Below are 27,810 nucleotides of genomic sequence, written 5' to 3' on the forward strand. Positions count from 1 at the left end.
TAAGATTGCAACTCTCCTAAGATTCCTCATAGCTTTACCAAGCCCAAGATCGCAACTGGTATTTACTTCTGAGTTATACTCTGGGACCTGCTGTTCATGTCCCAGAAAATGGTACAAATTTAATTAAGCCCCAAGGAAAGGAAAGAGTCAAACCCTGGCTGGGACTTGAGCTCGCGTTCTTCTTCATTCCACACTGCTTCATATTCACTGTATCCTGAAGGGCCTTTTAAACATGGCTGCTTGTTACGCGTCATATAAAAGACAATGAAAGAAGACAAACAGCAACACGTGTACAAATAAATGAAACTTTATTAGTACAAAAATTGTGCACCCAGCTATTGTGTAATATCCAAAAGGCTGGCACGTGCTCAACACGCCAACATCGGCGTTAGCAGATAAGACACTTTCGCTGCCAATTTTTTGCACAAACAGCCAAACCTGCAGAAAACTTGCAATGATCTTGAGTGCTTTTCACAAAACACAAGTGGAGACTGCATGTCTGCCAACACAAGAATCTGACCCACCATGTTTTGTAGTTGTGGGAAATGTTGAGGTTGCTTCTATATATAACCCACAGGCTAAACTACTCATCATTTTTAGGCATCAACAGAGAATCATCACGGATACAGAATTACAACCTGGTCACCTTTGCTTCGGGTTGTGTTTTCAATCCACTGCGTAACACTTTAAATGGACCATAACTCGTGGCTTTACAATTTAATTCACGTGACAGACTTTGGTAAGAGGCAAGTGTGCGAACACTCCAATACTTTTTAAAAGGGGCAGCTGTTTGGCACAAGTTATGTTTAATTTGGCAATGGATTCTATTCATAGCATATGTTTATAACTTGCCAAATGTGGTTATATTGCAATATTTTGACCAGACCTATAATCTACAATGTGCTTCTTAAACCAGTCTGTAATTTATTAAATTACACCAATCAAGAGATGACAGTGGCTTAGTCACCGACCTCTAAATTAAACAAATTACATGGCATGAAAAGTCAGGACCACATGGATTTTAACGTTTTAAAACTAAAAAAAGACTGTATACAATTACAATAAGTACAATATGTATTAAAACAAGGAATGGCATTGCATATACCCTGAAAGCAATGTAAAGGATGAAGCTTTTAATAAAGCATTAAACTATATGTACAAAAAACGAATTGTGAGAACATGCGCACTGGAAAGGTGGTACGATGGTTTGTGCGTTGTGCTATGCCTCCTGGCAATCGTTAATATTAGTGGCAATTCAATACTGAACGGGAATTTCCCTTCACCAACCCGCACTGACCAGCGTGAAGTATGGTCGATCAATACCCACAGCTGACACGGCATGGGGAGGCCTTCACCCAGCAGTAATTGACAAAGAGCCTGAACACTATTGTTAATTTTATACAAAACTAAAAACGTAACAGTATCCTAAAGTTCGGCTTAGCATTTTAACACCAAAAGCATCAAGGTGGAATATATAGTTTCCAATGTCTTACGGGGAACTCGTTTGATTAACACGTGAAACTCGTAAACATGACGTGAAATTGGAAAACGCTCAAAGTGCAACTTAATAAACCAACCACTCACAACCGACGTAAAAAAGTATTCGCAACTGACATTAGGCAATAATTTAAGTCACATAAAACAATGATCTCAACTCTTGATTCAACAAGTTATTTGGCAATACTGCATTGTCAATGGTCCACAAGCACATAAAAAACGCAATACATTCGTCAATAGCACTGCCTTAAAAGGAAAAAAGTATATACAGGTTTCCCTTGCTTTATGTGGGTTCAGTTTGTGCGATTTCTAGGATATGCAGCTAGCTCCTTTCTACCCACGATTAGCTACATGCGATTTTAATTCACTCACATGTGGTTGGACTGGGACAACATTGTGTGTGCTGCATACGCTACTCAGCAGGCAGCTGTCTCGTGCAGTTTCACTTCATATGCCATTTTTTTGAAAAGTATCTACCACATAAAGCAAGGGAAATCTACAGTAGGCAACATTTCTGGCAACACAGTCTTTCTTCACAGCATGTAGAAAGGCCAAAGAGAGCCTGACTGTAGGGTCCCTGAACTGATAACAGGTACCACACCAAAGACAAAGATCCTCCAGAACCTTCACAGACTGTTGGGGCAAGTGCTGTTAGCAAGCACCAATGAAGGCTGGCACGGCACAAGTTGGGGTGGGTGGCCAGCACCATGCCTGGCCACCTTTGTCCCCCTGTGGAAATGCTTACACACCGCACCGGGTACTCATTTGAGGCCGAGTCGAACGAGGGATGGCCCAGGACCAATTCAGATAGTCGTCACTGTTGCTGGCCGTGAGCGGGAATTTAACTCGGGTCGCCGCATTCGTAGCACGGCGCGCTAACTGCTACAATACCACACAGGCACAGGTACCATCACACACTCATTGACAAGCATGGACCATGTTGGCAGTTTAGCTGGCTCAGACGAGTCCCGTGTTCATTTAAATGAGCAAAAGACATTTCATAACGTCATGGCGGGGATGAAATACTGCAGGATGTGGTCTTCATGAAACATGGTGAAGTGCAGTAGGCTGTTGTCCACTATGTCTGCATACCACACCACAAAACATTTTCAGTATAAAATTGCCCAGTCATTGCGGTACATTACTGAAAACCAGCACTCTTGAGGACATCTTAGAGCTATGCAAAAAGCATTGTGTGCGTGAGATACCCAACTTGCAGGTGGGTGAAATGTTAGATAGAAGACAGTACAAAAAGGTTAATGACCTTATCAGAATTAACTTTAGAATTGACGTAACATCATGAGCAGGACCCTCTAGAGAAAAGTGTCTTGAGAGAGTGGGCAAAATTATGAAAGAATGAAAAGGTGATTTCATGAAAACCAGAAACCAATAAGGTGATTTTATGAAAACCCGAAAAGGATTTTAGTCAATGATAAATCGTTTCAGCATATTATTAAACTAAGACCAACTGAAAACAATGCTATTTCAGAGCATGTGGAATCACAAAAACAAGGCTTATCTCAAACAATTTCAAAAATGTTTAGTTTGTTGACCTCCCCCCCCCCCACACTTCCGATTAGCATGCTTGGCTACGTACGGTGCGAAAGAAGTTCAACATACATACAACAAACATGCCATTGTTTCATCTGGTTACTCTCAAAATGTCCATGAACGTTTTTCAGGTTTTGTATCCAGCTGGGTGGTGAAGTGACAATGCACTCTACTCACAATTACAAGTTGTGAGTTCAGTCAGGGGGTTAACAGAGCCAACTATCATGCCTCCGGTGCTATCAAAATGCTAACCACACAGTAGAATGGTCAAGTGGTCATCCTACGGAAATAAGGGGCCCATCCTAAGAATGCAGAATTACAATCACAGGCAAGGAGCTGTGAACAAAGGTGACCAGTGCCCAACTCTTACTCTCGCTGAGCAAGGAGACACTCACTCCTTGTTGAGGGAATCGTCATGCTTCAAATACCATTCATATCACTGTCAGCGAACCTTATCAATCAGCATTCGTTGCTCTCAAGAAGAACATTAATTAATAGGTGACACTCACTGCAAACAGCCTTTTTCGGAGTCATCAGTTGGCTGGACACAAACTGCAGCAGTTTCCGGATGTCCGTGCGTGCACTCGCCATTTCTTCTGGGTCTCGTTCCTCTCCCCTTCTCTGCTGTGTGCTGTCACTCACTGCACACACACACACGAACAGAGAGAAACACGACCCATTGAGGTTCATCGAATGTGAAAGCATAATCTTGTAGAAAGCACCATTTACGGCCAAGATTGTGATGCCAGCACGGTACACACCCAGCCACCGTTGTCTCATTTGCAGTACCTATTTTAGGGTGAGCTGACCTTTCAGAACCTTGGATAGATTTTAGTTAAAAGCTGAAAAAGTGATGTGCATGCAACAATATTATTCTGGTCACTGGGATTGTATTGCAGTGCATTAGTACGTCACCCATATATCTACATGTTCCTGGGCAAATGTGTGCATAAGAATGTGCGTGTTTGAGTAGGAAAGTGGTGCAGTGGTTATTGCACTGAATTACAATCCCAGCAATCTATACTGGATTAGTGGCTATTTACATCAATTACACATGGCATCTGAAGTGGTCCTGTTCCTCTCCTATATTCATGCAGCCTTAATTGACTACTTTGTGTAGCTCATCTCTCCCTTCAGAAGACAGAAGCAAAAAAGTTTGGTGTAGGCCACACCAACCCCGAGTGTGCTGTTAGCATTTGCTCCTTGAGACTTTGACTAAATTGGGAATCTTGTATTGAAATATGTGTGTGAATGGGTCTGTGTGCGTACGTTTACGTGTTACACAGTTTCTTACGCAGTGCATTGCGCGAATGGGTAAGCATTTACCCCATGGTGCCTTTCCCAGGTCGTGGAAATGTGTGGTCACAGTCAAAAGCTCGGTCTCTATCTTGAGGTTCATCTCTCCCTTCTGATTGGCTTCCACCACCTGTATGGGTTACGATGTCATAGCACAGTGACATTCAACACGATGGGCATAGTGCCTCATCAACCAGCACTGACACACGAGCGCACAGAATGCTTGCACGCACCACAAAGTTGCTGAAGCTCTTCATCCGTTCCAAGAAACCCTTCAGTGTCTTCAAGGGTGGCAGGTAAATACCAACCTGAAAGTAAAAACAAAATAGTATGTACAGGACAGAATGCAATATATTGTTCAAGAATGAAAAAATAACGTCAGCATATAAATAACTCATTTAATTCCTCAGGGAATCCCATGCACTGAGTGTTGAGACTAAATTACAAGACGGTCCCTGAATTTGGATGCTTGGCCATCCCAATGATTGATTTCATTGACCGACTCAAACTCCAGTTGCTAAGCAGAAACATGCTTGAACAGTACATGGATGGGTGATCAACAGTTAAAGTTAACACACCTCCCTGCTCAAACAAGCAACAGAGCGGTACTTATTTATATTAGAGGCCCAGAACCAGTGATACAAATTTCACAATCCTATGGTGGGGTCCAGTCTGTACATGGAACCACCAAATCTGACATGCCACAAAGTGGTACTCAGTTTATTGATTGCAGAGAAAAAAAAAGAATGAAAAAAAGTAATCAACCAGTGCATGCTGACCACCATTGGAAATCTAAGTAATGTCGTTACACCCCAACACTGGTGATCGTGCAGCTCACAATCGGCTTGTAGCATTTCGCCCCCCTCAAGATGCAATGATTTGTCACAATTCAAGGGCACAATTCAATTCAAGAAAAGATTCTTGTGTTAACACTGCAGTGAACGTGGAGCCTGCCTCACTGCGTCATCTGGAGGCACAGCAGGTGATGTTGTGCCCCCTCGGAATCTGTGCACATATGATGCATGACCTTACGAATTTATATTAATCGACAAATTAAAGTAGGAATGAAGCACGGGTGAGTGAGGCGGTGCGGGGTCTCACATCAAAGTCGGGCATGCTGGGCTCACGGTAGTCACACCAGATCTGTCGCGGCACAACATACACGGGAATGTCGTGCGTGACCACACGGCTGCATCCTGTCACTGTCAACTGTGGGCAAAGAGCAGGGAGAAAAACACTTGCATTTATATTGAACCAATAATGCAACAAATTGCTCAGCATGTCGTGTATAAGCCGAGGGGGATCCCCTCGTGGCAGCTGTCGTTGTGTGCCACAGGGTCATGAATGCTTCTTTGTTTAGTTTGTTGTCCTTCCCCTCGCACCTCCTATTAGCATGGCTGGCTACGTATGTTGTGAACGAAGTTCAACATACATGCCTACAGGTCACGCAGCACTGGCCTGCAAGTGGGCAGTAGTCTCTGAGTAAGGGGTAGTATTGCTATTCCTTTTTCCAATGAAGCAATTAATGAGTATATTTTCAAATTCGGCACACAGGGCCTACACTTTTTCGAATGTCATACAATCTTTAACATCCAGTGATGTCACAAGGTGGGGAGAGGCACAGTAAATACATGACAAGCATCAACAAAACGCAGCACAGGTATATAACAAAAGGTTCAATAAAAACATACCACCTTCGGCACTAACAATACCTTATGATAAGAAACTACCCAGAATACAAATAAGAATATTTTTGGCAATGGCCCTTCTTCACAACAAGGCTAAGTTGAGCTCATTTTCCATGAGTACCATGGTCACTTTTGTGATACACATGTCAAAGTATACTCCTGCTTAAATGAGCATTGGGCTACTCATCTCCAACAACAGCAGTGAGCATTAATGGAACTATTCATTTATATGATGGCCAGTCTATAAATATGACTGTTGACTTTCCAGAAGTTCAGATCCAGGAGGAATTATTGTCTCCTTTACCTTACAAATGGGATTTTAACACACAACCTTCCAATTGTGAGTCAAAGGTTCTCGCCAGTAACACCTGATCAATAAATAATGTACACGTGCAGCCCTTTCATCAATACACTACTGGATAAGAGCTCTGCACACTGTGTGGGCCATGGGGGTTATCTGACCAACTTCACAATGCTGGTCAATGTGGACTATATGTATGTTGAGCTTATTTCACACCGTACATAGCCAACCGTGCTAATCGGAGGATTGGTAAAGGTGGGGAGCATACATTTTGGAGAATGTGATAGAACAGCAAATTGCAGGGCAGTTATTTCTGGTTCCCTCAATGCATCCCTGCAACAGACGACACTAACACCTATTTAATGCACGGCGTCTGCCCATCCAGTGTTCAGGCTCAAACCTGCTTAGTTTCTGACAATTCGTGCGATTGGGAACATTCTAACTGAATTGGTGAAAGGCAACCAACTAAATCACGAATATTTTTTATGTTTTTTTGCGAAGGAGCGGGGCTGGAGACTCTGCGGAGCTCACCAGCTCCACGGCGAGCGTGAGGCACGGGCAGTGCTTGCGAGTCAGCTTCATCTTGACCGTCTTGGCTGCCTGCGCTGTGCGTAGAGCACGGGACACGCTCTCGGGTGCCACGTCAAGGTAGATCTCGTTGTGCTCCGCAGAGACCCCGTCCATCTGGTACTTATCGAAGAAGTTGGCCTGGCGTAGGTGGGATGTGACGGGTGGAGAAGAGAGACATGCACAAGAAGAGCGGCCAATAGGGAGCACCTTTATACGATCAACACAATCAGCAGAACTTTAAGGGAACTTGACCAGGCGGTGTCACGATTAAAGATCCCAAAACACAATTGAAGTACCGAAATTTGGCTCGGACCATCACCCCTCTGGCGTCAATAACACCACCGACATTTTGCGGGATGCCACCACCTGTGTCCAGGTCGCCACAACGCACCGCTGCCGATTGTACCGATCTCAGAAATGATGCATCATGTACCGTACATCCAAGACAATGTATATGACACGTCCCTAAAGTGCAACATGTCACTGCGAGTTGAGGCAGTAGTAACCAACCTGATGTAGCTCACACCACAAGCCCATGCCACCCTGGGAGGCCCGGTCAGACAGCGTGAAGTGCAGATGGTCAGGGGTGATGCGCATTGTGCATGCCTTGGTCAGCTTGGAAATGCTGGTGAGCAGACCTGCAACAAAAGCCACCAAATCGTACCAGAATATAAATAAGCAATCGGCCTCCCATGTATCTGTTCCTCCACCAAACCAAAAAATGGGAGTGCAGAATCTTAGCGGCGTATCTAACAGGGAGGGCCTCGGGCCCTTGCCTATGAACATTTTGCAATTCACAACCATTGGTTAAAACCGGACTGCTGATGCGCCACTGAATGGCGAAGCCAGTTGTGCTGAACTCAATGCTGCTGCAACTCTGCCCTCCCAAGAAGGCCGTGCGACTGATGGAAAGTAAAACAAATAACGTTACACACGTGACGAACAGCCTTCTTATTTATGTTTTCTAAGAAAAAGCCGAGGACTTTATCAAGAACACCATGCTCAGAGAGCACGCAGTTGACACCTGATTGAGACCCAGGCGGAGATGGTACGGTACTAATTTTATCGGCCCTCCCATCCGTGAGCTCATTACAGTAAACACCGACACAAACCAGGTGCGGTGCACACAATACGCACACACCGAGACACCGTCACAAGGTGCAATGCTTTACCAAGTACCACCACACATGGAGGCTGTAAAGGGAGGAGGGGAGGTGTATGGAACGAGGGTTTTATTCGACTGCGTGATGAATGTCACGGTTACTGTTCAAAGTGCAGAGCGCGCAAACGCGACGGGCCCCTACGTATGAAGTGGTTGATGCAAGCCACGTCCACAAGGCTCGCCCGAAACCGCATCGCCTCCGTAAAGGTCGCACACCGAGGGTCCCGAGAACTTAGGTCTGTGGTGTTCTTTTGCTCGAGCTGTCCCCACGAAGAGTGCCGGATTTGGCGCGCCGGGCCGCGAACTCGGCTAGAGGAGCCCCGGGTTCACTTTGGGCGTTTCCGGGGCAGTGGGCGGGGGGTTGGTGCTTGATGGGCGGGGCTTGAGCATCGGTGGGCGGGGATTGGTCATTGGTAGGCGGGGCTTGAGGCTTAATGGACGGGGCTTGAGCATCGGTGGGCGGGGCTTGATGCTTAATGGGCGGGGCTTGAGCATCGGTGGGCGGGGCTTGAGGCTTAATGGGCGGGGCTTGAGCATCGGTGGGCGGGGATTGGTCCTTGGTAGGCGGGGCTTGAGGCTTAATGGGCGGGGCTTCAGCATCGGTGGGCGGGGATTGAGGCTTAATGGGCGGGGCTTGAGCGTCGGTGGGCGGGGCTTGAGGCTTAATGGGCGGGGCTTGATCATCGGTGGTCGGGGATTGGTCCTTGGTAGGCGGGGCTTGAGGCTTAATGGGCGGGGCTTGAGCATCGGTGGGCGGGGATTGGTCCTTGGTAGGCGGGGCTTGAGGCTTAATGGGCGGGGCTTCAGCATCGGTGGGCGGGGATTGAGGCTTAATGGGCGGGGCTTGAGCGTCGGTGGGCGGGGCTTGAGGCTTAATGGGCGGGGCTTGATCATCGGTGGTCGGGGATTGGTCCTTGGTAGGCGGGGCTTGAGGCTTAATGGGCGGGGCTTGAGCATCGGTGGGCGGGGATTGGTCATTGGTAGGCGGGGCTTGAGGCTTAATGGGCGGGGCTTGAACCTCGATAGGCGGGGTTGGTCCTTGGTAGGCGGGGCTTGAGCCTCGATAGGCGGGGTTGGTCCTTGGTAGGCGGGGCTTGAGCCTCGATAGGCGGGGGTTGCGATGTAGTGGGATTAGCTCGAGACTCGGTGGGCGAGGCCTGAGGTTTGTATTGAAATTGGCTTGCGAATCAAACCTTGCAAGCAGAACTAAGATAAATAAGAACCAAGAATATAAGATAAATACTGCTGATGAGACACTGCATGTTGAAACTGGTCCAATTTTCTTGAACTGAATCATTGCTGCTGAAATTATGCACATCCACAAGGCCGCCCAGCCGATGATTTTGTAAATAAAACAAAAATTGTGTTGACAGGTAGTGCTGCTTGATCGATTTTAAGCCGAACCACTACGGGACAAAGATACTTTATGTTACAAAAAGTCTGCTAAGGTGTTAAGGTGGAGTAGATCAAATGTATACCGAATTAAACAAATTCTAAATGAAAGCACTTACGTCAAAGTCATTCCAGTTTGGTTGCCTTGAAACAATTCTGCTGAAATTATGCACTTCCAGAAGGGCTGCTTGTGGTTGACGTGTTATTTATTGCCAGACAGGGTAAAGCGTATTCTTATATTTTTCATAATTTTGATAATGGCAAAAAGGTCCCAAAGATATTTAACAATTTTGTTTGTTTGTGCAAACGGATATTTGACACTATCTGCTTAGCCATTTAATAATGGGTGGCTTAGTACTTAGTACGTGGGTGTTTAGTACTCAAGTACTACAGCCCAGGAATTAGCCAGCGTCTCTCATGCAAGCGCCCAGCTAAACACGGGAACCACTAGTCATTGCCGCGTGTGCAGGGCCACAGGAAATGAACATAACAAATGCAAGTCATCCTAGAGTGGCAGGAATCGAGACTGGCCGAGCCTGTTAAAGATTCAGACAAGGTGGCTATTGTGCCACGTCATAGCCCAAATTCATGAAAAGAACCAGTTGTAAAATGAATAACTATAAAAAAAACACAAGCAATTTTCAGCTCATCTCGTTAAATGGTGATACAAATACACTTGATTGCAGCTCATCTGGTTAAATGGTGATAAAAATACAATCTTGATTGCAACTTCTTCAGAGGCATGTGCAATGCCATGTTAATAGTTTTAAAGTTGGAAACAGTCAAGTTTAAGAAAGCTGCGCTTTATTGTATGCAATGGAGGAAATTGTCGTACATCAGATTAACATGTGTAGTATCGGTGTATACACACATTAACACGGCAGTAATGGTCTTTCAAATGTCCCTTTTAAGCCAATGGTGCAATGCCACACCAACAATGTAATCTCTTAATAATCGCATGACATTTATTTTTCTAGAAAGTAATAACATTTGACTTAAATTACTGTGGTTTAAATTGAGGCAAATATTTTGCCAAATATGCAATATTGCATTACACATCAAATTAACCATTAAGCCATAAACAAGGCAATGATGACAATTTACATAAATGCCATTTGTACAAAGAATGTCATGTTGCCATGATAAATAAAGTATGTACTTTTCAGTTACACATTAGAAGTACCATAATCAGTACAATTATCTTATGGATATACCGTATAAAGAAATAATGCATGTTTAATATCACAGCAATCCAGTCAACTTTTTTTGCATAGCCCCCTTTGCTGTTGTCAGTCTTGTTGAATATACACCTTTTTGTTGTTAAATACATTCATCAGCGGATGTTTAACATTTTTAAATACAAGTCGGGCTGATATGGGACGTTTTGGCGACTGGAAAGACACCCCACCCAAATCGCCTCAAGTCCTCTTAGATCCATTGTTTTCTTCACTGCATCGTTTAGTCATAGGGTCATTCTGTCATGTGTTTATTTTACATGATCAATTATATTATCCACAGGAAAGCCCCAATGCTAACCGTGACTCAATAATCCTGAATTCCAACACTAACCCAAAGTGCGTAACACTCACTTTAATAATCACCATAGCGCAACCCATAACCCAAGGAGGGTTCAAAACATTGTCAACGCTTTAATAAGAACCTATATATATGAGACTTGAATACGATATACACTTTTGACATTTATGTTAATGACCCATAACAGCAACAAAAAACTAACGAGGTCAACGTTTTAGACGGTGCTGGAGGAAAACCTCGTGTGTTTGAACGACTGCAGCCAGATGAGGTTCAGCGATGGGACTTGCTCAGACTTGATCGAGTTCCTTGGTCCTGTTCTGAAGCAATCGACCAGCTTCGCTGGAGCTCCCAGGGCCGTGCGAGGTCGGTTTAATTGTTGGAATGGCGCTCCTCACTGCGTGCCTTTGCCGCCTTCACTTCGTCATCGATGTCATCGAGGAAACGCTCCTGTCCAACAGAGTAGAATGTGTATCCGTCTGCCGAGCAGGGTGGTGGATGGTTAAGGAAGCAGCAGAGATGGCAATAGGGAGAGGTCACTTTACTCTCGGATGGGTTTCTCATCACTTACAAAACATGTTAAGGGTTGGTTTACAGGTCAACGTGTTTGGCAGCATGGGTTTGTTTCAGTCAGGTGTTCATTTTATTCGAAAACATCGCCGTGTTTTTTTCATTACGAACCATCAGGGTAAGTGCTGACAGTATTTAAGACAATCATAAAAAAAAACTATAGAATGGTGGGTCTGGATCCAAGCAAACTCGCACGTCTATATCTTCCCAGTGTTTATTATAACAGAGCTAAAGAGAAAATCATCCTACGATGGATGGGTCGAATTGTTCAGACACATACGAGAGTACGCGCATAATCCAGCGCTACATATACAGCACAAGTCAAAATACAGATAACAGTACACGTGACGGTAAGTCTTGTTATACAATTCTAAGTGGAGGTTAAAGAGGTACTTATTTTACCAACCCTTGATTGGCAATGGAACGTGCAACTCTCAGCTTAGGGGTCCGCGACAATCGGTACTTAAGGGCACATTTTGCATTGACGACTTACACAAGACTTAGGCAAGTACAAGAGGAGAGCGCGGAGTGCGGATGAAGGAGCGGTGACGTGCACGAGTGCAATACCCCGTGCGATGCAATAGTGACCTGAAGTTCTACGCACAGTAATCATGCGCGATGATAGCACTGCGGCGACCCACGTACCGTGTGCTGCACCAACACGTGAATGTAGTCTTGTACCAACAGTACGGCCCGTTCGGAACTAAAGCTCGTACTATAATCGCGTACAGTATTAGCACAGTACGCGGCAAGGAGGGTCACCGCCAGGCTACGCGGCGCGGGGACAAGACGCGTGAGAGTACAACACAAGGGTAACAGGCCACGCAGTGACGCAGTGCACGGCAGGCGAGGGGCGAGCAAGCAGACAGGGGCGAGCAAGCAGCCGAGGGGCGAGCAAGCAGCCGAGGGGCGAGCAAGCAGACGAGGGGCGAGCAAGCAGACGAGGGGCGAGCAAGCAGACGAGGGGCGAGCAAGCAGACGAGGGGCGAGCAAGCAGACGAGGGGCGAGCAAGCAGACGAGGGGCGAGCAAGCAGACGAGGGGCGAGCAAGCAGACGAGGGGCGAGCAAGCAGACGAGGGGCGAGCAAGCAGACGAGGGGCGAGCAAGCAGACGAGGGGCGAGCAAGCAGACAGGGGCGAGTTTCGACGCGCCAAGGATACAGATTCCCAGCACAACGGCCCCCAGGCCCAGCGCCACTCCGATGTTGCGCCCTCGCAGGCGGTGCACGTTCCGCCGGAGCTGCTCGCGCTCCACGGTGCGCATGAAGTTCACCTGCTCCTGGCTCAGCTCGCCCGCACGCTTCGAGTCCACCCGCTGAGCGATTCGACCTTCGTCACCCACGCCGCCACCACCACCTCCCTGCGCCGCCATGACACCTGCTGAGTGACACCACGTGGTGGCGTGACGTCACCGCGCGTTGTGCAATGGCCGTAATCGGGGGTTTAGAGGGTTAGAAGCTGTCGAGCGCTCGTGTGGTGGTGGTGGTGTTGGTGGTGGTGTGATTAGTTTTTGAAGTTGAGTTGGTAATAAGGTTCATGGTCTTGGGGAAACATTTTTTGTTACAAGTGAAATATGTGTTTTGTTTAGGTATATTTTGTGAACTAAATGTTACGTTTGCAATGTAATGCTCTGTTTTATAACATTGAGATTGTGTACATGTTGCATCCCTTCTTAAACTGTAGATTGTATAAGGCAAGTCGGAATTGTATTCATCCAGAAATATCGAACCATACATATGCATGACTAATCTTTAAAAAACACGTACTTTACTGTCACTACAAAATCTCATTAAGTTACCCTTTCAAAGTAATTTGATGTTCACAAAGAAACACATTTTCAAAGTATAACACATGTTGAGTTATAGGGGGTTAATTTAGATTTTTTTTTCTTTAGAAAACTTAACGATTTTTTTTACAGCCAGCTCGACTATCGGAGGTAATAACAATGTTTCGTTTTATATAGAATCGTTCGTGCAAATTTCATCTCGCAATTACCGAGGAACCACAGACACGCACGTGGTGAGCCGATGCCAACAATTTCCAAGGCTCCGCAGTCCTCTATATATTAAGATGTTTTTTCAGCCAATTCACATTTCTACATGTAGGAAGAAACCGGAGCACCCGAAGAAAACTCACGCATGTGAGGGGGACAACACTCTATCCCATACAGAAAGGACAAATGAAATTAGTCCACACTTTGCTGTACCCATTTAACCTGGCAACCCCGGGCAAGGGAGTTTCGCAACGTTTGTTTCACAACATTTGTGCGAACCATCAACCCTCGCCTCCAGTGCTGGATTAAAGGGGTCCATAGCCACCACTGCCCGTAATTTGGGGATGGTTAATGGTTATCCTGCATAACACAACAACGCTGATGATGCAAAACATGAAGGAATGAATCTGTGACACTGCGTTGAAACATATAATGCGTGTGCTTTATTGCTTATCAATTCGTTTACCAAAACGTTTGTGGTCACGTAGTAACTGAGCCAATAAACCTCGTCGAGTGAGGTGCAATGAATAAAAAACAGCGTGAGCGTAAATATATTTTATTTCTTTCGCAAGCATGGTTAATCCGAAATCATCCATCCACGGATAATCGAACGTTGACTGTAATTACACCGACAATAATAAAAGCCATAATCTATGCGAAAATTATCTATTTAAACCTACAAACCGTATCCCAGCACGCTCTGCATGTCCAAACGATATCATCATTCTTGCACATATTTCGCACACATTTGCCTCCTGTCATTTATGTCCGAGTGACTTCATGCTGAAGAGCCCTCTCCCCCACGTGGCTATTATGTAGTCATGAGTCCTAATAATACTGCAACGAGACTGGCACACGGTTGTCCTGTGCTCCTGACGTTCTTGGCTCTATTGAGTGAGTGGCCATCACAAGGCCGTGTGTAGCATATGCACAAGATTGGTGATATTCATATTCTTAGGTTTTTTCGGTAAAGTCACGTAGGTAAAACATTAAAATTAATAAAAGTAAAATAAAATAAAAATTAAAAATAAAAATAAAATCACGACGTTTCGGAGGCAACACAAGCTTCCGTCTTCAGGTGGAACCGTCACAGCCACGACAGCTGTATCAAGTAAATGAGAGATTACAAGAGCTACTATTTACTTGATACAGCTGTCGTGGCTGTGAGGGTTCCACCTGAAGACGGAAGCTTGTGTTGCCTCCGAAACGTCGTGATTTTTATTTTATTTTACTTTTATTTATTTTAATGTTTTACCTACGTGACTTTACCGAAAAAACCTAAGAATATGAATCCTTGCAGTCACGAAAGCTTCAAATCTAGAAAAGATTGGTGATCTAATTTTTAGGCGCAAAGCATGCCGAGATTTCTGTTATCTATTGCTGTTTGACACATTTTTAGGTGTACGATGTATTGTCACTTGTTCCTTGCCTGCTCAAGTTATTTTGAATGATGAATGTCTGCTTCCACTCGAACAGGGAACGGCAACCAAAATAACAAATAAGCCATTTTTGTCAAATTCGGTAAAGAAACTCAATATTTCAAGAGCCGTAATGTATCTGACTATGAGACGGTGGTCCTTAATAAATAATGTCATGAAGCAGTCAGAAAAGAACCGCACCCCGCTCCGGAACCACAGGTTGCCGATCTCTGCACTCGACAAAGCATTAATATAATAACAAGCTCTTTTTTATGCCCTAGATTTATCCAGAGTAATTTTCATGAGGGTCCCACTTGGGATGGTGTGTGTGACTCACCAAAACTCATAAAACATACACGGTGATCATTCTATAAGGCCCACAACACAAACAGTGAATCACAAGACAACTTGATTGCTCTCGTGCCCCCTCCATCTTGACCCAAAGGTGGGGGTTGTCAACAGCTAAATGGCTTATGTCATTGCCATCTGTATTTACATAAAGGTTAAATAGTTTGAGGAAACCAAAATCAATAGAAAAATAATCATAGATCACGACATTTCGATCGCCACACAAGCGGTCGTCCTCAGATGGGAAAGAGGACGACTGTTTGTGTGGCGATCGAAACGTCGTGATCCATTATTATTTTTCTACGTGACTTTACCGAAAGAGCCAAAGAGTATGGATTCCTGCGGTTACGAAAGCTTCAAATCAAGATTAAAATCAATAGAGTTTGAGTTTATGCTGCGTTACAATGCTTGATTTAACTCCCAATTACATTGCAATGGTGCTATCCGTGTAGACTAGGACATTGCCTCGATTTTAAGCTTTCGTAACTGCAAGGATTCATACTCTTAGGGTTTTTTTTCGGTAAAATCACGTAGGTAAAAAAATAATGATAAAATTATAATAAATGAAAATAACTAAATTAAAATGAAAAAAATCACTGATTTAGTTTAGTTATTTTCATTTATTATTATTTCATCATTATTTTTTACCTACGTGACTTTACCGGAAAAAAAAACAAAGAGTAGGACATTGCCTTTGGACACATGCAAAGTGAGTGCATCACCTTGTGTCGGAGAACAGCCCTGGAAGATAACGTCACATGACTCTTTCTGAAGTCACTTCCTTAGGCCTGTTTATCCACACGAGGGCACTACTTACGTGGCTTAAAAATTGTTGTGAAAAGCTAATTTAATGAAAACCCTATTAAATATGATGGGTTTTCTTCTTCTAATGACATCATCACTGACTCATTACACTTGAAAACTCACTTGAACCACAAGTGGCTGCGGGGTTTCGAAGCCAGCATCTCAGCAGTGCTGGTTCAGTACCCTGACCCCTCAGTCAATTGGCCAGCTCCACGTTGTATTACTGAGTAAAATGTAGATAACCATAGGTTACTATTTCTATCTATGTGTAGACAACTTCGTATTTGCACGGTGGGCTACATACTGTGCGAAAGAAGTTCAACATACACACAAAGAGCCCGATGGATAGGCTGATGCTCCCATATCAACGTGTAATTTCGACCACCACCTCAGGAAGAGAACATAAACATAATTTGCATATTTTGGCATGGAGACACTTTGAACTGATGCTTGCAAAGAATCAATAAGAATGTACCTTCCAACACTGCAACAGCATAGGCCATTAAGAGGGAAATAACCCGCACAGAGTGAAACAAGCATGGGCATGCTCTGAGCCCTCATCACATCGTACTGATGCTGAACGTGAAAAATAAACAATGATGTCGATGTGACAGGAAGTTAGTGTTTGAAAAAGGCTCCCTCTTTACACAGGATATACTGTATAGCCTTTGGGGTCACGACCAGATACTGTATGCAACTTATTGTGGGGTTTAAAACGGTAATGATAAGAATAACGTTTTTTTTTATTTACCCAGGTAAGTCTCAATTTTATGAATTAGCAATTTTCACTTGGAAAGAAAGCAGAGCTTTGTGCAGATATAGTCGACAATCCATTCATGCGTTGCTGTCTCCTGGCTATCTCAGTCTATAGATTATACTTGGATGTTAAAATAATTGTAAATAAACATTATTTGTCAAATAAATTGATACAGTAATATTGTCATAAAAAAGAAAAGCTTCACTAATCCTTATCACATTTTCAGGATGGTCCTGCATTGAGATGTTTGGTCCAATTCCATGGGAAAAAAAAACGAGTACAGAACTGGACAACCCTAGCTCCTACTAATTTCTGCTCTCACCTAGGAACTAATAATGAACATCACGATCCCCTATTGCGTTTTCATTAAGTATGGATATCGCTTCCTATGCAGACACACTTCTGAATTCAATACAGTTTTTCATAATGAGTGGTAGTGCTATGAGACACTTCAATTTCCACCATCGAGTCAGGATTACACATGGATGAGTGTTGCTTCATTGCTCATTCGAGCAAAAACACTTTGACGTTCTGTTGCAGCAGCATATTGTTAATGGTTTCAACAGGAAGTTGTTTTTCATAATGAGTGTATATACACAATCCATCAAGATAGCGCACACGACTAAATGTACACTTTTTCTATACTCCAATTAATGTACCCCAAAGTTGTTATGGTGGGCACTTACCTATAACACTAGGCAACCCAGCCTTTGTTTAATGGGCTACATTCTACTAATGACACTCACGGAAAATAACACTCGACTATATTTTTCCCCTGGTAAATACTGAAGATTATGGTGAAATATATTGGTCCTGAAGGGCTTTTACATTTGGTATGAGTCAGCCTAATTCATATATTTCACTATTTATTGAATTCTTAAATCATCAGCAGCAGCCAGGTTCAATCCACTGCTGGATGAAGGCCTCCCCAAGCCATGGCCATTTCAGTTTTTTCTGCACTGTAATAATATTCATGTTGCATATGTATGGCATTCTAATGTATTCGTATCAATACCACACATACAGTGTGGATGTCTAAACTCACGTATTATTCTATCAGGTAAAGCCAACTGAGCTATTAGCTCTTCTTCTTGGTTCTTTCGGTAAAGTCACGTAGAATGGAAATAATAAAATAATAAAAATAAAACATAATAAAATAATTCTCACGACGTTTCGGCCACAACGCAAGCATCCGTCCTCAGGTGGAGAGCAGGTCTGTCGAGTAGACACACCTGCTCTCCACCTGAGGACGAGTAGGTCAAACCCACGACGCGTATACCAAGTGAGATGTCCCATTATCAGTCATGATTCACTGCTGGATGAAGGCCTCCCTACATGATGTCCACCCCTCACGGTCTCACGATGTCAAAATCCATTGAATTTAATCTCATTACTCCATCTCCTCTGTGATCTTGCACTGGGCATGTTCCCTCCTTTGGCTGACATTTCGCAGCCCTCTTTGTCCATCATCCCTTCCAGCCATATGCCTTCCCAAAGTCCATTTACTATTATAAACAGTCAATACAATACCTCTACGTTTGTATGTACAATATGTATACTAAAAGCTTGGTACTCATATCAATACTACACATACAGAATACACAATATACAGGCCCTTATAGAGTAAAAAGTACAATATTATTTCTAATTTGCCTTTCTGTACAATTGAAGGTTAACATTTGATACTCCAGCACGCTACATATAAACAGAATGTGTATGCACATGCTACATATTCACCAGAAAATAAATCATGCTTGCTACATTTTCACTTTGACAAAATCATTAGTATGTAAGGGTGCAAATAATTGAACCATCAAAACTAATAGTGATTTACATACAACATGCATTGTTGACATCTTTTTCATCGTCAGACATGCTCGTAGTTGTTCATTGGCATTTTCACATTCATTATTTTTCTTCACAGCTTCAAAATAGCCAGGGCATCAGAGTCTGATTATGTGGATGCTGCAACCCACTTCGTTCAGCACAAATTCCATGTTCTTTCTCCAGGAGTCCCATTACAGCTCCCTGTAAGTGTCCCTACAAACGATAACAACACATATTCAAAAAATAGAAATGTATACGTGCGAAATTTACTGAAACATGTCCCTGATATAGATGCAAAAATGTGTATACTTTTACATTCAGCCAGAATATTTTACATTATTGTTTAAAAGTCAGTCACTAAATCCATCTCTGATTTACTCAACCAATTTAGGTGTCTTTTATCGAACAACGTCACGAACATTTCATTCCAGCACTTTCTATAAACTATGAGAAAACCCATCACAGCAGGGAAATGCGTTCAGGCTGAGAACATTGGGATCTTGCAAAAGTGTGAGAATACCTTTGTGTGTTGTTCATTCCACAGACAATCGTTTGCAATGTATTACCATCAAGTCCTTGCGTTTTGTGGGAAAACATTGATTTAGTAGTAAGGGGCCGTCCATAAATGACGTCACGCGATTTTGGACGATTTTTGACCCCCCCCCCATTGTCACACATCGTCACAAATATCTGACCCCCCCCCCCTCCCAGGTGCGTGACGTCATTTATGGACGGCCCCTAATGGGAATCGAGCTTTTGATTAAAAACACTCAGTCGCAATATAAGGGTTATCATCCCCATCAGCCATGGTCAGTCCACTGCTGGATGGAGATCTCTGCAAATCGCCGCCCCCTCTCACAATTAGCACCTTCGACGAACGCGGTTGGCTACATACGGTGCGAAAGAAGTTCAACATACATATACAATCCTGCAATGTACTAACCCACCTATCACCTGCACGTGAACTGAATGGATTGTGCCATTTCCTCGGTGGGCATCCTCTTGGACACGTTTAATTCATTGGATGCCACTCTGTTATTAATCTTCAGCGTTGGCCATCCAGTTTAATAGTCTAAAGACGATTATTCCAGACTTGTGCTTTTTAGATAACGCGTATTTGATGGACACCACACGAACTCTTGCTAAATTAAAAAGGCTATTGCTGAGCCCTCAATGTGAATGAATGCTCCTCACATTACTGCTTGCAGCCTATGAATACGGGTGCGTATGAAACACCTGCTAAACAAGCACAATGTCAAACAGCATAATGCCTAGGCTGATGTTATAAAAACAGGTATTAATGCTGGATGAATTAAACAAACACATTTTTCAAACATCCACATTCCTGCTTGGGCTATTCAAGTTATAATCTAGGCGTTATAGGATCTGTATGTATAGGATATAGTGCAAATACGTACTGTACCTATATACAAAATATATGTATTTAATGATATGGAATTCCGTACCACTTAATAAATATCCGTTTTGCATTTTTTTTTTACGTAATGTAAATGCTCTCTGTTTAACCATTGCACTTGGCCATCCTGTTTGTGCATTTTTCTGCTATTCAATTTTCTGTGTCAATGTATGTTAAACTTATTTCGCACCTTACGTCGCCAACCGTGCTAATTGAAGGTGCGGGGAAGGACAAACATGAATACGTTTCTGATCCATATTCCATAGCAAATTATTTGGCGATGCTATGTTGGCAGTGGTACATAAAGCGCAATTAACAAAAAGCACTCAACACATTCATCAATAACACTGCCTTAAAATAATATATAGAGCAAGTGACATTTCAAGCAATGGCAATTCTTCATAGCGCATACATGTGCGCATAGATATGCTATGAAGAACGGCTATTTCCCAAGAAGTTGCTTATTGTATAATGATTCTGCTAAAGCAGTGTTATATAAGAATGTGTTGCGTTGTCATATTTCATAGAATGTGACATATACTAATTCAACAGTTATTTTTTCATGCAACATTGAGATGTTGATTTTTTTGGATTAAGTTTCGTTTTGCAAGAACACTCCAACCTGTATGAGTGCACACACATACCTACTGCGTTGTGTCTCGAATGCTTACGTCAAAACTAGTTTTGTTTATAAGAAAACGTAGGGTACAGAGACATTATTTACAATAACCTTTACATATTATTACATTAAATGAGTGCATATCCTCTGTATGATGGGGATTGATATGGTGATACCTGCTCCCACTAAAGCAATGTGGAATCAGTGGCTCAGGACGCCAGCGGAGATGAGCACAGGCCCACGCTTGATTTGACACTCAATTTCACTTTAACTACAATTTAGTCATACTCTTTGATTATTTCGGTAAAGTCACGGAGGTAGAAAAATAAAACAAAAAATAATATATCACGACGTTTCGATCGCAACACAAGCGGTCGTCCTCAGGCGGAAAAAATAATCCAGCAATCCAGCAGTGGGACTGCTGGATTATTTTTGATATATTATTTTTTGTTTTATTTTATTTTTCTACCTACGTGACTTCACCGAAAGAACCAAAGGGTATGGATTCCTGCAGTCACAAAAGCTTCAAATACAATATAGTCCCTTCATTAACATCCCCATATACCCTCGATCAAAACATCCAGATATATTTCAACTCCAAACCACAACACTCACCAAGCTTCAAAATTCACACTCTGTCCGCGTGCCGAATACGGTCTGGCTGCGACTCCAGCTCTGCCAGCCAGTCCCCCACCAGTAGCCGCTGCCGGTAGCGCTCCAACCTGATCGCTGACCCCAGAACATCGATCCTGCTCCGAGCCACTTCCAGCCTTTCCTGCAGAGCCACCCGTCCCATGTCATCTGCTCCGGGCAGCAGAGCCCCGAGCCGCTCCTCCAGCAAGTCGCGTTCGCTGCGTCGCGCCTCCAGCTCCTCGTTGAGGGCCATCAGTCTGGCCTTGCTGCTGTCCACCGAGCGTTTGAGCTCATCCACGCGGTCGCACCTGCTCACGGACATCTCGGACATCTCCAGCTGCGGGAGCTCCGAGGACAGAGTGCCAGGCGCAGCAGGACCGATGGCGTGCACGGTGGCGAGGGTCGCGCTGTGGGCATCCACCCACTCCCTGCAGAGACGAGCAGCCCGTAGGGCCTTGCAGAAGATATCGGGCACGAGCCGCAGCACCTTGTAGAAGGAGCCGCAGCCCTGGAAATGGAGCAATGCCGGTCCACTCTCGGCTGAGAAATATTCATCTCTGAGCTCATCGCCTCTCAGGAGCAGAGCCCACTGCTTTCGCAGGCGAAACAGGCACTTGGCGATGCGGGGCACGGATCGCTGTGGACCTCCCAAAAGGTGCTGATCATCATCGTGTCCTTGATGGTGATGTTCTGCAGAACTCGAGTCTTGGGAGTCACAGCTGCTCACATCTGTGCTGGGGCGGCTGAAGACACCAGAGGAGGTGGACTGGGCAGAGCCCACGCAGTGACGATTGGGTGCTGGCACCTGCACCGATCCCTCGTTCAAGTAGAGGTTCTCGCACAGGGGGATGAAAATGCGCTCATCGAACACCTTTTTGAGAATGACCAAGTAGCGCACGTATTCAGCAAGCCAGGTGAGGTAGGTTCTGACTTCGGAGGATTCCACTTGTGGCCCACCTAAATGTCCTCTCCCTCCTTGTCCATTCCCTATTTGTCCCCCTCTCAACTGTCTTCCTCCTTCGCTTCCTCCTACATGTCCTCTTCCATGTCCTGCTCCTGAAGGTCCAGCACGCTGTCCTGTTCCTAAATGTCCTCCTCCTCCCCTTGCTTGAGGACCTCTGAGAGCCGCGAGCCCCGTGATTTCACTGCGCTGAGACTCTGAAAAGATCCTCAGCATGCGGTACAGCAACCCTACATCGAACGAGGACCTACAAGATGCGACGTGCTTCTCGAACGCATCAATACGCCTCTTCAGTTTGGCGGAGGCTGCTTCCATGTCGACGTATTTGTAGTAGTGCAAAGTGGCAGCCTTCGTTGTTATGTGTTCGAGATGAAATGGCTTGTGCTTTAAGTAATTCTGCGGCCCTAAAAAAAAACCTCACTGACTCACTGCTGCTAGAGCGTAACACGCTTGCTCTTTCCTTTTCAATTCACGCATTGAGCTTGCAACACCCAGTGTGGCGTCACGTACAGACACACAAGCTCCAACAAGCCCTCCCTCCCTACTCGAGCCATCCCAACACGTGCACCCCACCCGCCCGCCTCTCGTGCCATGTGCACCTCGCTACCTCTTCACCTGCCCACCTCGTGCGTTTATTTCTTCACCTCACATCTACTACGCCTTCAGTTCCACGACTTGTTTAAGGTACAGCCGCTTTCTACAAACACATATTTTCAATACGTGTTTGTAACAAAAAGCCTTTCGTTAATCTACTGGGTGAAAGCCATTCCAGATCCAGGTCCCAAACAAAAAAGTAAAACAAAATCACCCTCCAATTTTGAGAATCGCAAAACAAATTTGGATTTCAGATTCTTTTACTTACGGTTTAAGCATGGGTTTTACTTATTTCAACCAAACTTCAGTTGTCTAGCCTTTCCAGGACATTATTCGAATATGCATAACTATTTAATGACCGCATATGCATATATTACATGTTAAACAATAAATACACGTAATTCACAAGCCTTTTTAAAGCCACTGCTAGAGAAAAGCACGTTAGTTGTGGGGGTTGTTCGACCATACTTCATTGTGCTGAAGGGGGGGCTCCAGGACCAGTTTTGATATCACCCACCACTGACATTACCTGTGGCTGCGACTCGAACTTAGATCACAAAGTCCGTAGCGCAATGCACTAACCACGACACCACCACTTTATAAAGAATACAAAATTAGTACTTGTATAAATACTTACAAATATATGATTGCCTTTCTACCAAAATTCTGTACATATACCCAAATATTTTCAGGGTATACTAAAAGTCTTGATAATGCGATATTGAAAGTATGAATACACTCAAATATGCATTTTGTTAAATGCATTACTACGTGGCGTTATATATTTTTGTTTATTTGGACACCCCAATGTGATTGCATTTAACATATAAAGGTCAATATTTAATACATACCACTGTAACCAATGATTATTCTGTTTAACAACACTGTACAACATTTCTAAATTCCTTTTTTTTCTGGGCAGTTATAACTGCAGCCAAAAGAAAGTCTGCTTTTAAAATGCCATTAAAGAGAATGATAATTATCATTCTTTTCACAGTAGCCAATCATGTTTGTATGTAACCATATGTTACATTACATATGTATACTCAAACCTAAGTAAAAAAGTCAGTGATCTAGTATTGAAATGAGCATTGAGGTGGTAAAACTATAAACATTTTTTTTATTTTGCCAGGTAAGGCCCACTGAGCAATAGAGCTCTTTTTCAGAAGCGATCTGGCCACAAATGATAGCCCAATTAAGTGGTTTATCATGTGGAATTTTAGAGCAACCAAATAATCTAAACTCTTGTTTCTAAATGTGGAGGGAAAACCCGTATCACCCGGAGAAACATCCACGCGACCACGGGGAGAACATGCATACTCCAAATATACAGGCGTCAGGGTCAGGATCAGGATCAGGATCGAACCCACAACCTCCTGCATACGAGGGGAGGTAGTTAACATCTCGCCACAACGGTACTCATCACGTGCTTACAGTCATGAGACAGTTGTGCATGACCAGGGTTCATCAACCAAAATAACAAGAAGAGGCATATTTTTCTAATTCCGTCAGAAACTCAATATTTCAAAAGCCGCAATGCATGTGAATACGAGACGATCATTAATACGTAACGTCACGAATCGGGCCTTAAAGAGCTGCATACCGCTCCAAAGAACCGCAGGATGTCGACCTCTGCACATGACTATGGTGTCGGTGAATGTTCTCCATCGGACAACCGCTTATGACTTCCTCACGAAGTGATACCCTGGAAGGATGATGCGATGATGAGTTGAGTCAATCCGATTGCGAGCTTCTCGCTCTACCTCCGAGACACCACTCTAGCTCTACACAGAGTATTTATTTCAGTAAACGATGATTTTCACAGACATATCACCAGGTCTCCGTTGGCAACCGATTAGCACGGTTGGCTGCGTACGGTCCGAAAGAGGTTCAACAACATACTTTGAAAAACATACTCTTATGGGTTTTTTTTTTCGGGAAAGTCACGTAGGAAAATAATAACAATAATAATAAATAATAAAAATATTAATAGATTTAAACTAATAAATCATTATTTTACTTCTGTTATTATTTCTATTTTTTATTATTATATATTTTTTACCTACGTGACTTTACCGAAAAAAACCTAAGAGTATGAATCCTTGCAGTCACGAAAGCTTCAAATCTAGAATACTTTGAAAAAGACAACGTCAATGGGCTCTTGTGAAATAAAGAATTTTGACAATAAGCCACGTGACTTTATGCATAGAGGGGAGCATCCATAAACGTATATTGTGTATAATTCCACACATATATAACACATACTTATATGGGTTGTACATTGCAATCTGTGCATGTAGCCATTCATACATACATCAAATGCCTAGGCCTGTGTTGATTTATATGACTGTAAAATCAACACCCGTTCAGAATCAACACTATGCGAGGCTGTACAAACAAAACACAAGCTGTCGTCTGCACACTCTGCATAGGTTATAAAGTGCATTCCTTAGTATTGCAGCATTATACGGTCATACCTCTGTGAGCAACATTTAAATAACATGCTTTGTGCATTGTATTGGCAATTTTCAATGGTGAGACATTCACGTGTCACGTTTGCGATGAGGCAATCTGCCATTACATAATGAGTAACCTGAAAGATATAAATTATGACAAGTATATGCCGACCAAATAAAAGGCAAATTAGATGACCGATTATATTTTTTGCATATAAGAGCCAATCTATTACATCTGAGCATGATGAGAGATGGCGATGGCTTGGGTAGGTCCTCAACCCTGGAGTGTATTTACCACGGCTGATGATGATTATGATGATCCACTAAAAGAGACCACTGGGCATGTCCATAAAAGGCCAGTCTATCCTTTAGGATGTTATGGGTTTGGCTAATATTCTTAGGCCGTGGTTCTCAACCTTTGTGGTATGATGCCCCCCCAATAAAGACCACTGATCCCCCCCACCACCCCCAGCCCCTGTACCACCTCCCAGATGACAAAAGCCAGAATACACAGGCAGATGTCTACGCCTCTAGTCAATGCACTGTTAGTAAAGCATTTGTGTCATGTTGTGTATTCGTGTGCTTTGTTAGACATTTGCTTGATGCTGTGCATTCGCGCGTGTTGTTGTACGCAGCGTGGCGTTGACGTACGATTTCGGAATATCTCCTGCACGGTCTCCGTGCCGCAGCCTACGCTCACCCTGAAAAGCTTTTGGGTTTCCCAGTGGGGCTGAGCACCCTACGATTTTAGAAACGCAGTTCTAACGTTCGTTTCAGAAGCGACTGTGATGAGCAAGGAAGTAGCCAACGGCCAGGGTTTTTTTGGTGATGTTTGATGCTATCTTTTATTTAAACAGGCGAAGACCCAAACAAAGCCATTTCCCTTTTGTAAAGAACACTTGGGTAACTTGGTACAGTAGTTATGTAAGAACAGTTCTTACAACAATAACACGCAGTGATAACACAGGTCTTGAAAACTTTACTATTTATTAAGATGACACATATTAGATCAACACTTTTAACATTTTACATGTGGAATGTATTGTAATGTTAGCTCCCTATATTTTCAGCATTTGAAGGCATTTCCAGAAATTGTGTGAGGTGATAACAGGATAACGTATAATTAGCATTTAGTAGGGAACACGCGTCTACGTAATACAAAACCCGTGAACATTTGTTAAAGGAAGCAGATTTACCGTACTTTTCGATAATTGCAGCTTATACAAATCCACATTGTGTATTACATTACAGTACATTATGAGCGAATACATGTCTTCACATGTGCACACAGAAAGTAAACCAACACATATTTTTTTACACATCTCTCAAAGATTTGATAATGTTTTGCTTTACACTAAAATACAGAGTGCAGCATTTTCTGGTGATGGTATAAACAATAATCTTCGTTTACGCAGGAAGATCAAAGAGTATTTAAAACACCTTTTCAGGAGGGTGTTGCTCAGGGTGTAATAATAAACATCATAGTTCTGCTCTAGGAAGCACATTTCTAATCCTACGGCGCAAAAATGCCCTTGACACGCACGACTAACACAACTAACGATACGTTAATCCCCGTAATACTCGAATGGCTAATAAACGCCTCCAAACAACATTTGACATTGCCTATTGTTATACCTGTATGCATAAAGCGCCTCCCCACCCACCCATTTCAAGTGAATAAAAACGATGCCACCCTTTGGTGAGTTGCTGAGTGCAGCCCCTGTGGGGCATATTTGGTCAACGTCTTTTGTTTCTCTGACGTCTCTGACCCGTCGGACCGTGCAATGGTGCAGCTGCATTTGTTTATTCGAGCCTTGACGGGCTCAGCCCTCTTCTCTGTGGAGGGGAGCAAAAAGAGGGCTCTTTTTGGGACAATCTACCCAGTAATGCGTGAAAGGACGTTTGGTTTAGAGCTTTTTCACGTGCGCTGTGTTATTATTTCATTTGTTTGGATACTTTTGCTCGAGGTGCATGGTCTACACTTGGGCGTGTGTGAGTGATCATTGCCTGACCATGATGCAAACGTTTAAAATATTTGCACAATTATTTGCACACCTTGCTTTGAACCCAGCCTCATGAGTTGCATTCCTGGCCACGGATAACGTCAGTGGCAAATTATATCTTAACGTGTTCTGTGCCTCCCATAGGTCAATGCAGCCTTCAATGAGCACTGCAAAGTATAATTCAGTAATTAATTAATTACCTTTAAAGCCATTTGTTAATCCACATCTGGATGAAGGCCTCCCCATGCTGGTCAACTCGGGTTGGTAAATGGGAGGTTTACATATTTAATGGGTTCGGAGCGAGATTCGCTAATCAAATTATAAAAAATAAGAGTTTTTTTTTGGGTTAGATCACGTAAATATAAATGTGTCGTTAAACCCACCTCGGCCCGACACAGCCAATTAATAATGTGTCACGAA

General features: G+C 43.5%; 3 protein-coding genes across 4 annotated transcripts; all 3 read right to left on the minus strand.

Annotated features, from left to right (window-relative positions):
• Positions 1-71: 71 nt before the first annotated feature.
• HUS1 (HUS1 checkpoint clamp component) lies at positions 72-8,390 on the minus strand. Of its 2 annotated transcripts, none has more exons than XM_061576811.1 (8): positions 8,208-8,390; positions 7,414-7,541; positions 6,865-7,041; positions 5,446-5,487; positions 4,578-4,652; positions 4,375-4,474; positions 3,558-3,689; positions 72-2,581 (listed from the first exon to the last, which is right to left on the minus strand). In XM_061576811.1, exons 1-8 carry the CDS (start codon positions 8,257-8,259, stop codon positions 2,496-2,498), a joined length of 792 nt encoding a protein of 263 aa, XP_061432795.1. In that variant the 5' UTR covers positions 8,260-8,390; the 3' UTR covers positions 72-2,495. The 2 variants fall into 2 exon arrangements, with proteins under 2 accessions (XP_061432795.1, XP_061432785.1); XM_061576801.1 differs by having other exon boundaries at positions 75-2,581; positions 5,446-5,553.
• A 1,854-nt stretch (positions 8,391-10,244) lies between these two features.
• LOC133358487 (cytochrome c oxidase assembly factor 3 homolog, mitochondrial) lies at positions 10,245-12,959 on the minus strand. Its single transcript, XM_061576825.1, has 2 exons — positions 12,722-12,959; positions 10,245-11,469 (listed from the first exon to the last, which is right to left on the minus strand). The coding sequence occupies exons 1-2, from the start codon at positions 12,930-12,932 to the stop codon at positions 11,363-11,365; spliced, it is 318 nt and encodes a 105-aa protein (XP_061432809.1). The 5' UTR covers positions 12,933-12,959; the 3' UTR covers positions 10,245-11,362.
• Positions 12,960-18,157: 5,198 nt separating this feature from the next.
• On the minus strand, positions 18,158-22,743 carry LOC133358494 (uncharacterized). The gene is made up of 2 exons (XM_061576838.1): positions 21,359-22,743; positions 18,158-18,920 (listed from the first exon to the last, which is right to left on the minus strand). Exon 1 carries the CDS (start codon positions 22,650-22,652, stop codon positions 21,372-21,374), a length of 1,281 nt encoding a protein of 426 aa, XP_061432822.1. The 5' UTR covers positions 22,653-22,743; the 3' UTR covers positions 18,158-18,920; positions 21,359-21,371.
• Between the last annotated feature and the right edge of the window lie 5,067 nt (positions 22,744-27,810).

The sequence above is a fragment of the Lethenteron reissneri genome, chromosome 7 (assembly GCF_015708825.2).
Source record: "Lethenteron reissneri isolate LAM-NWPU_2019-01 chromosome 7, ASM1570882v1, whole genome shotgun sequence".
In the NCBI taxonomy this organism is placed as follows: domain Eukaryota; kingdom Metazoa; phylum Chordata; class Hyperoartia; order Petromyzontiformes; family Petromyzontidae; genus Lethenteron; species Lethenteron reissneri.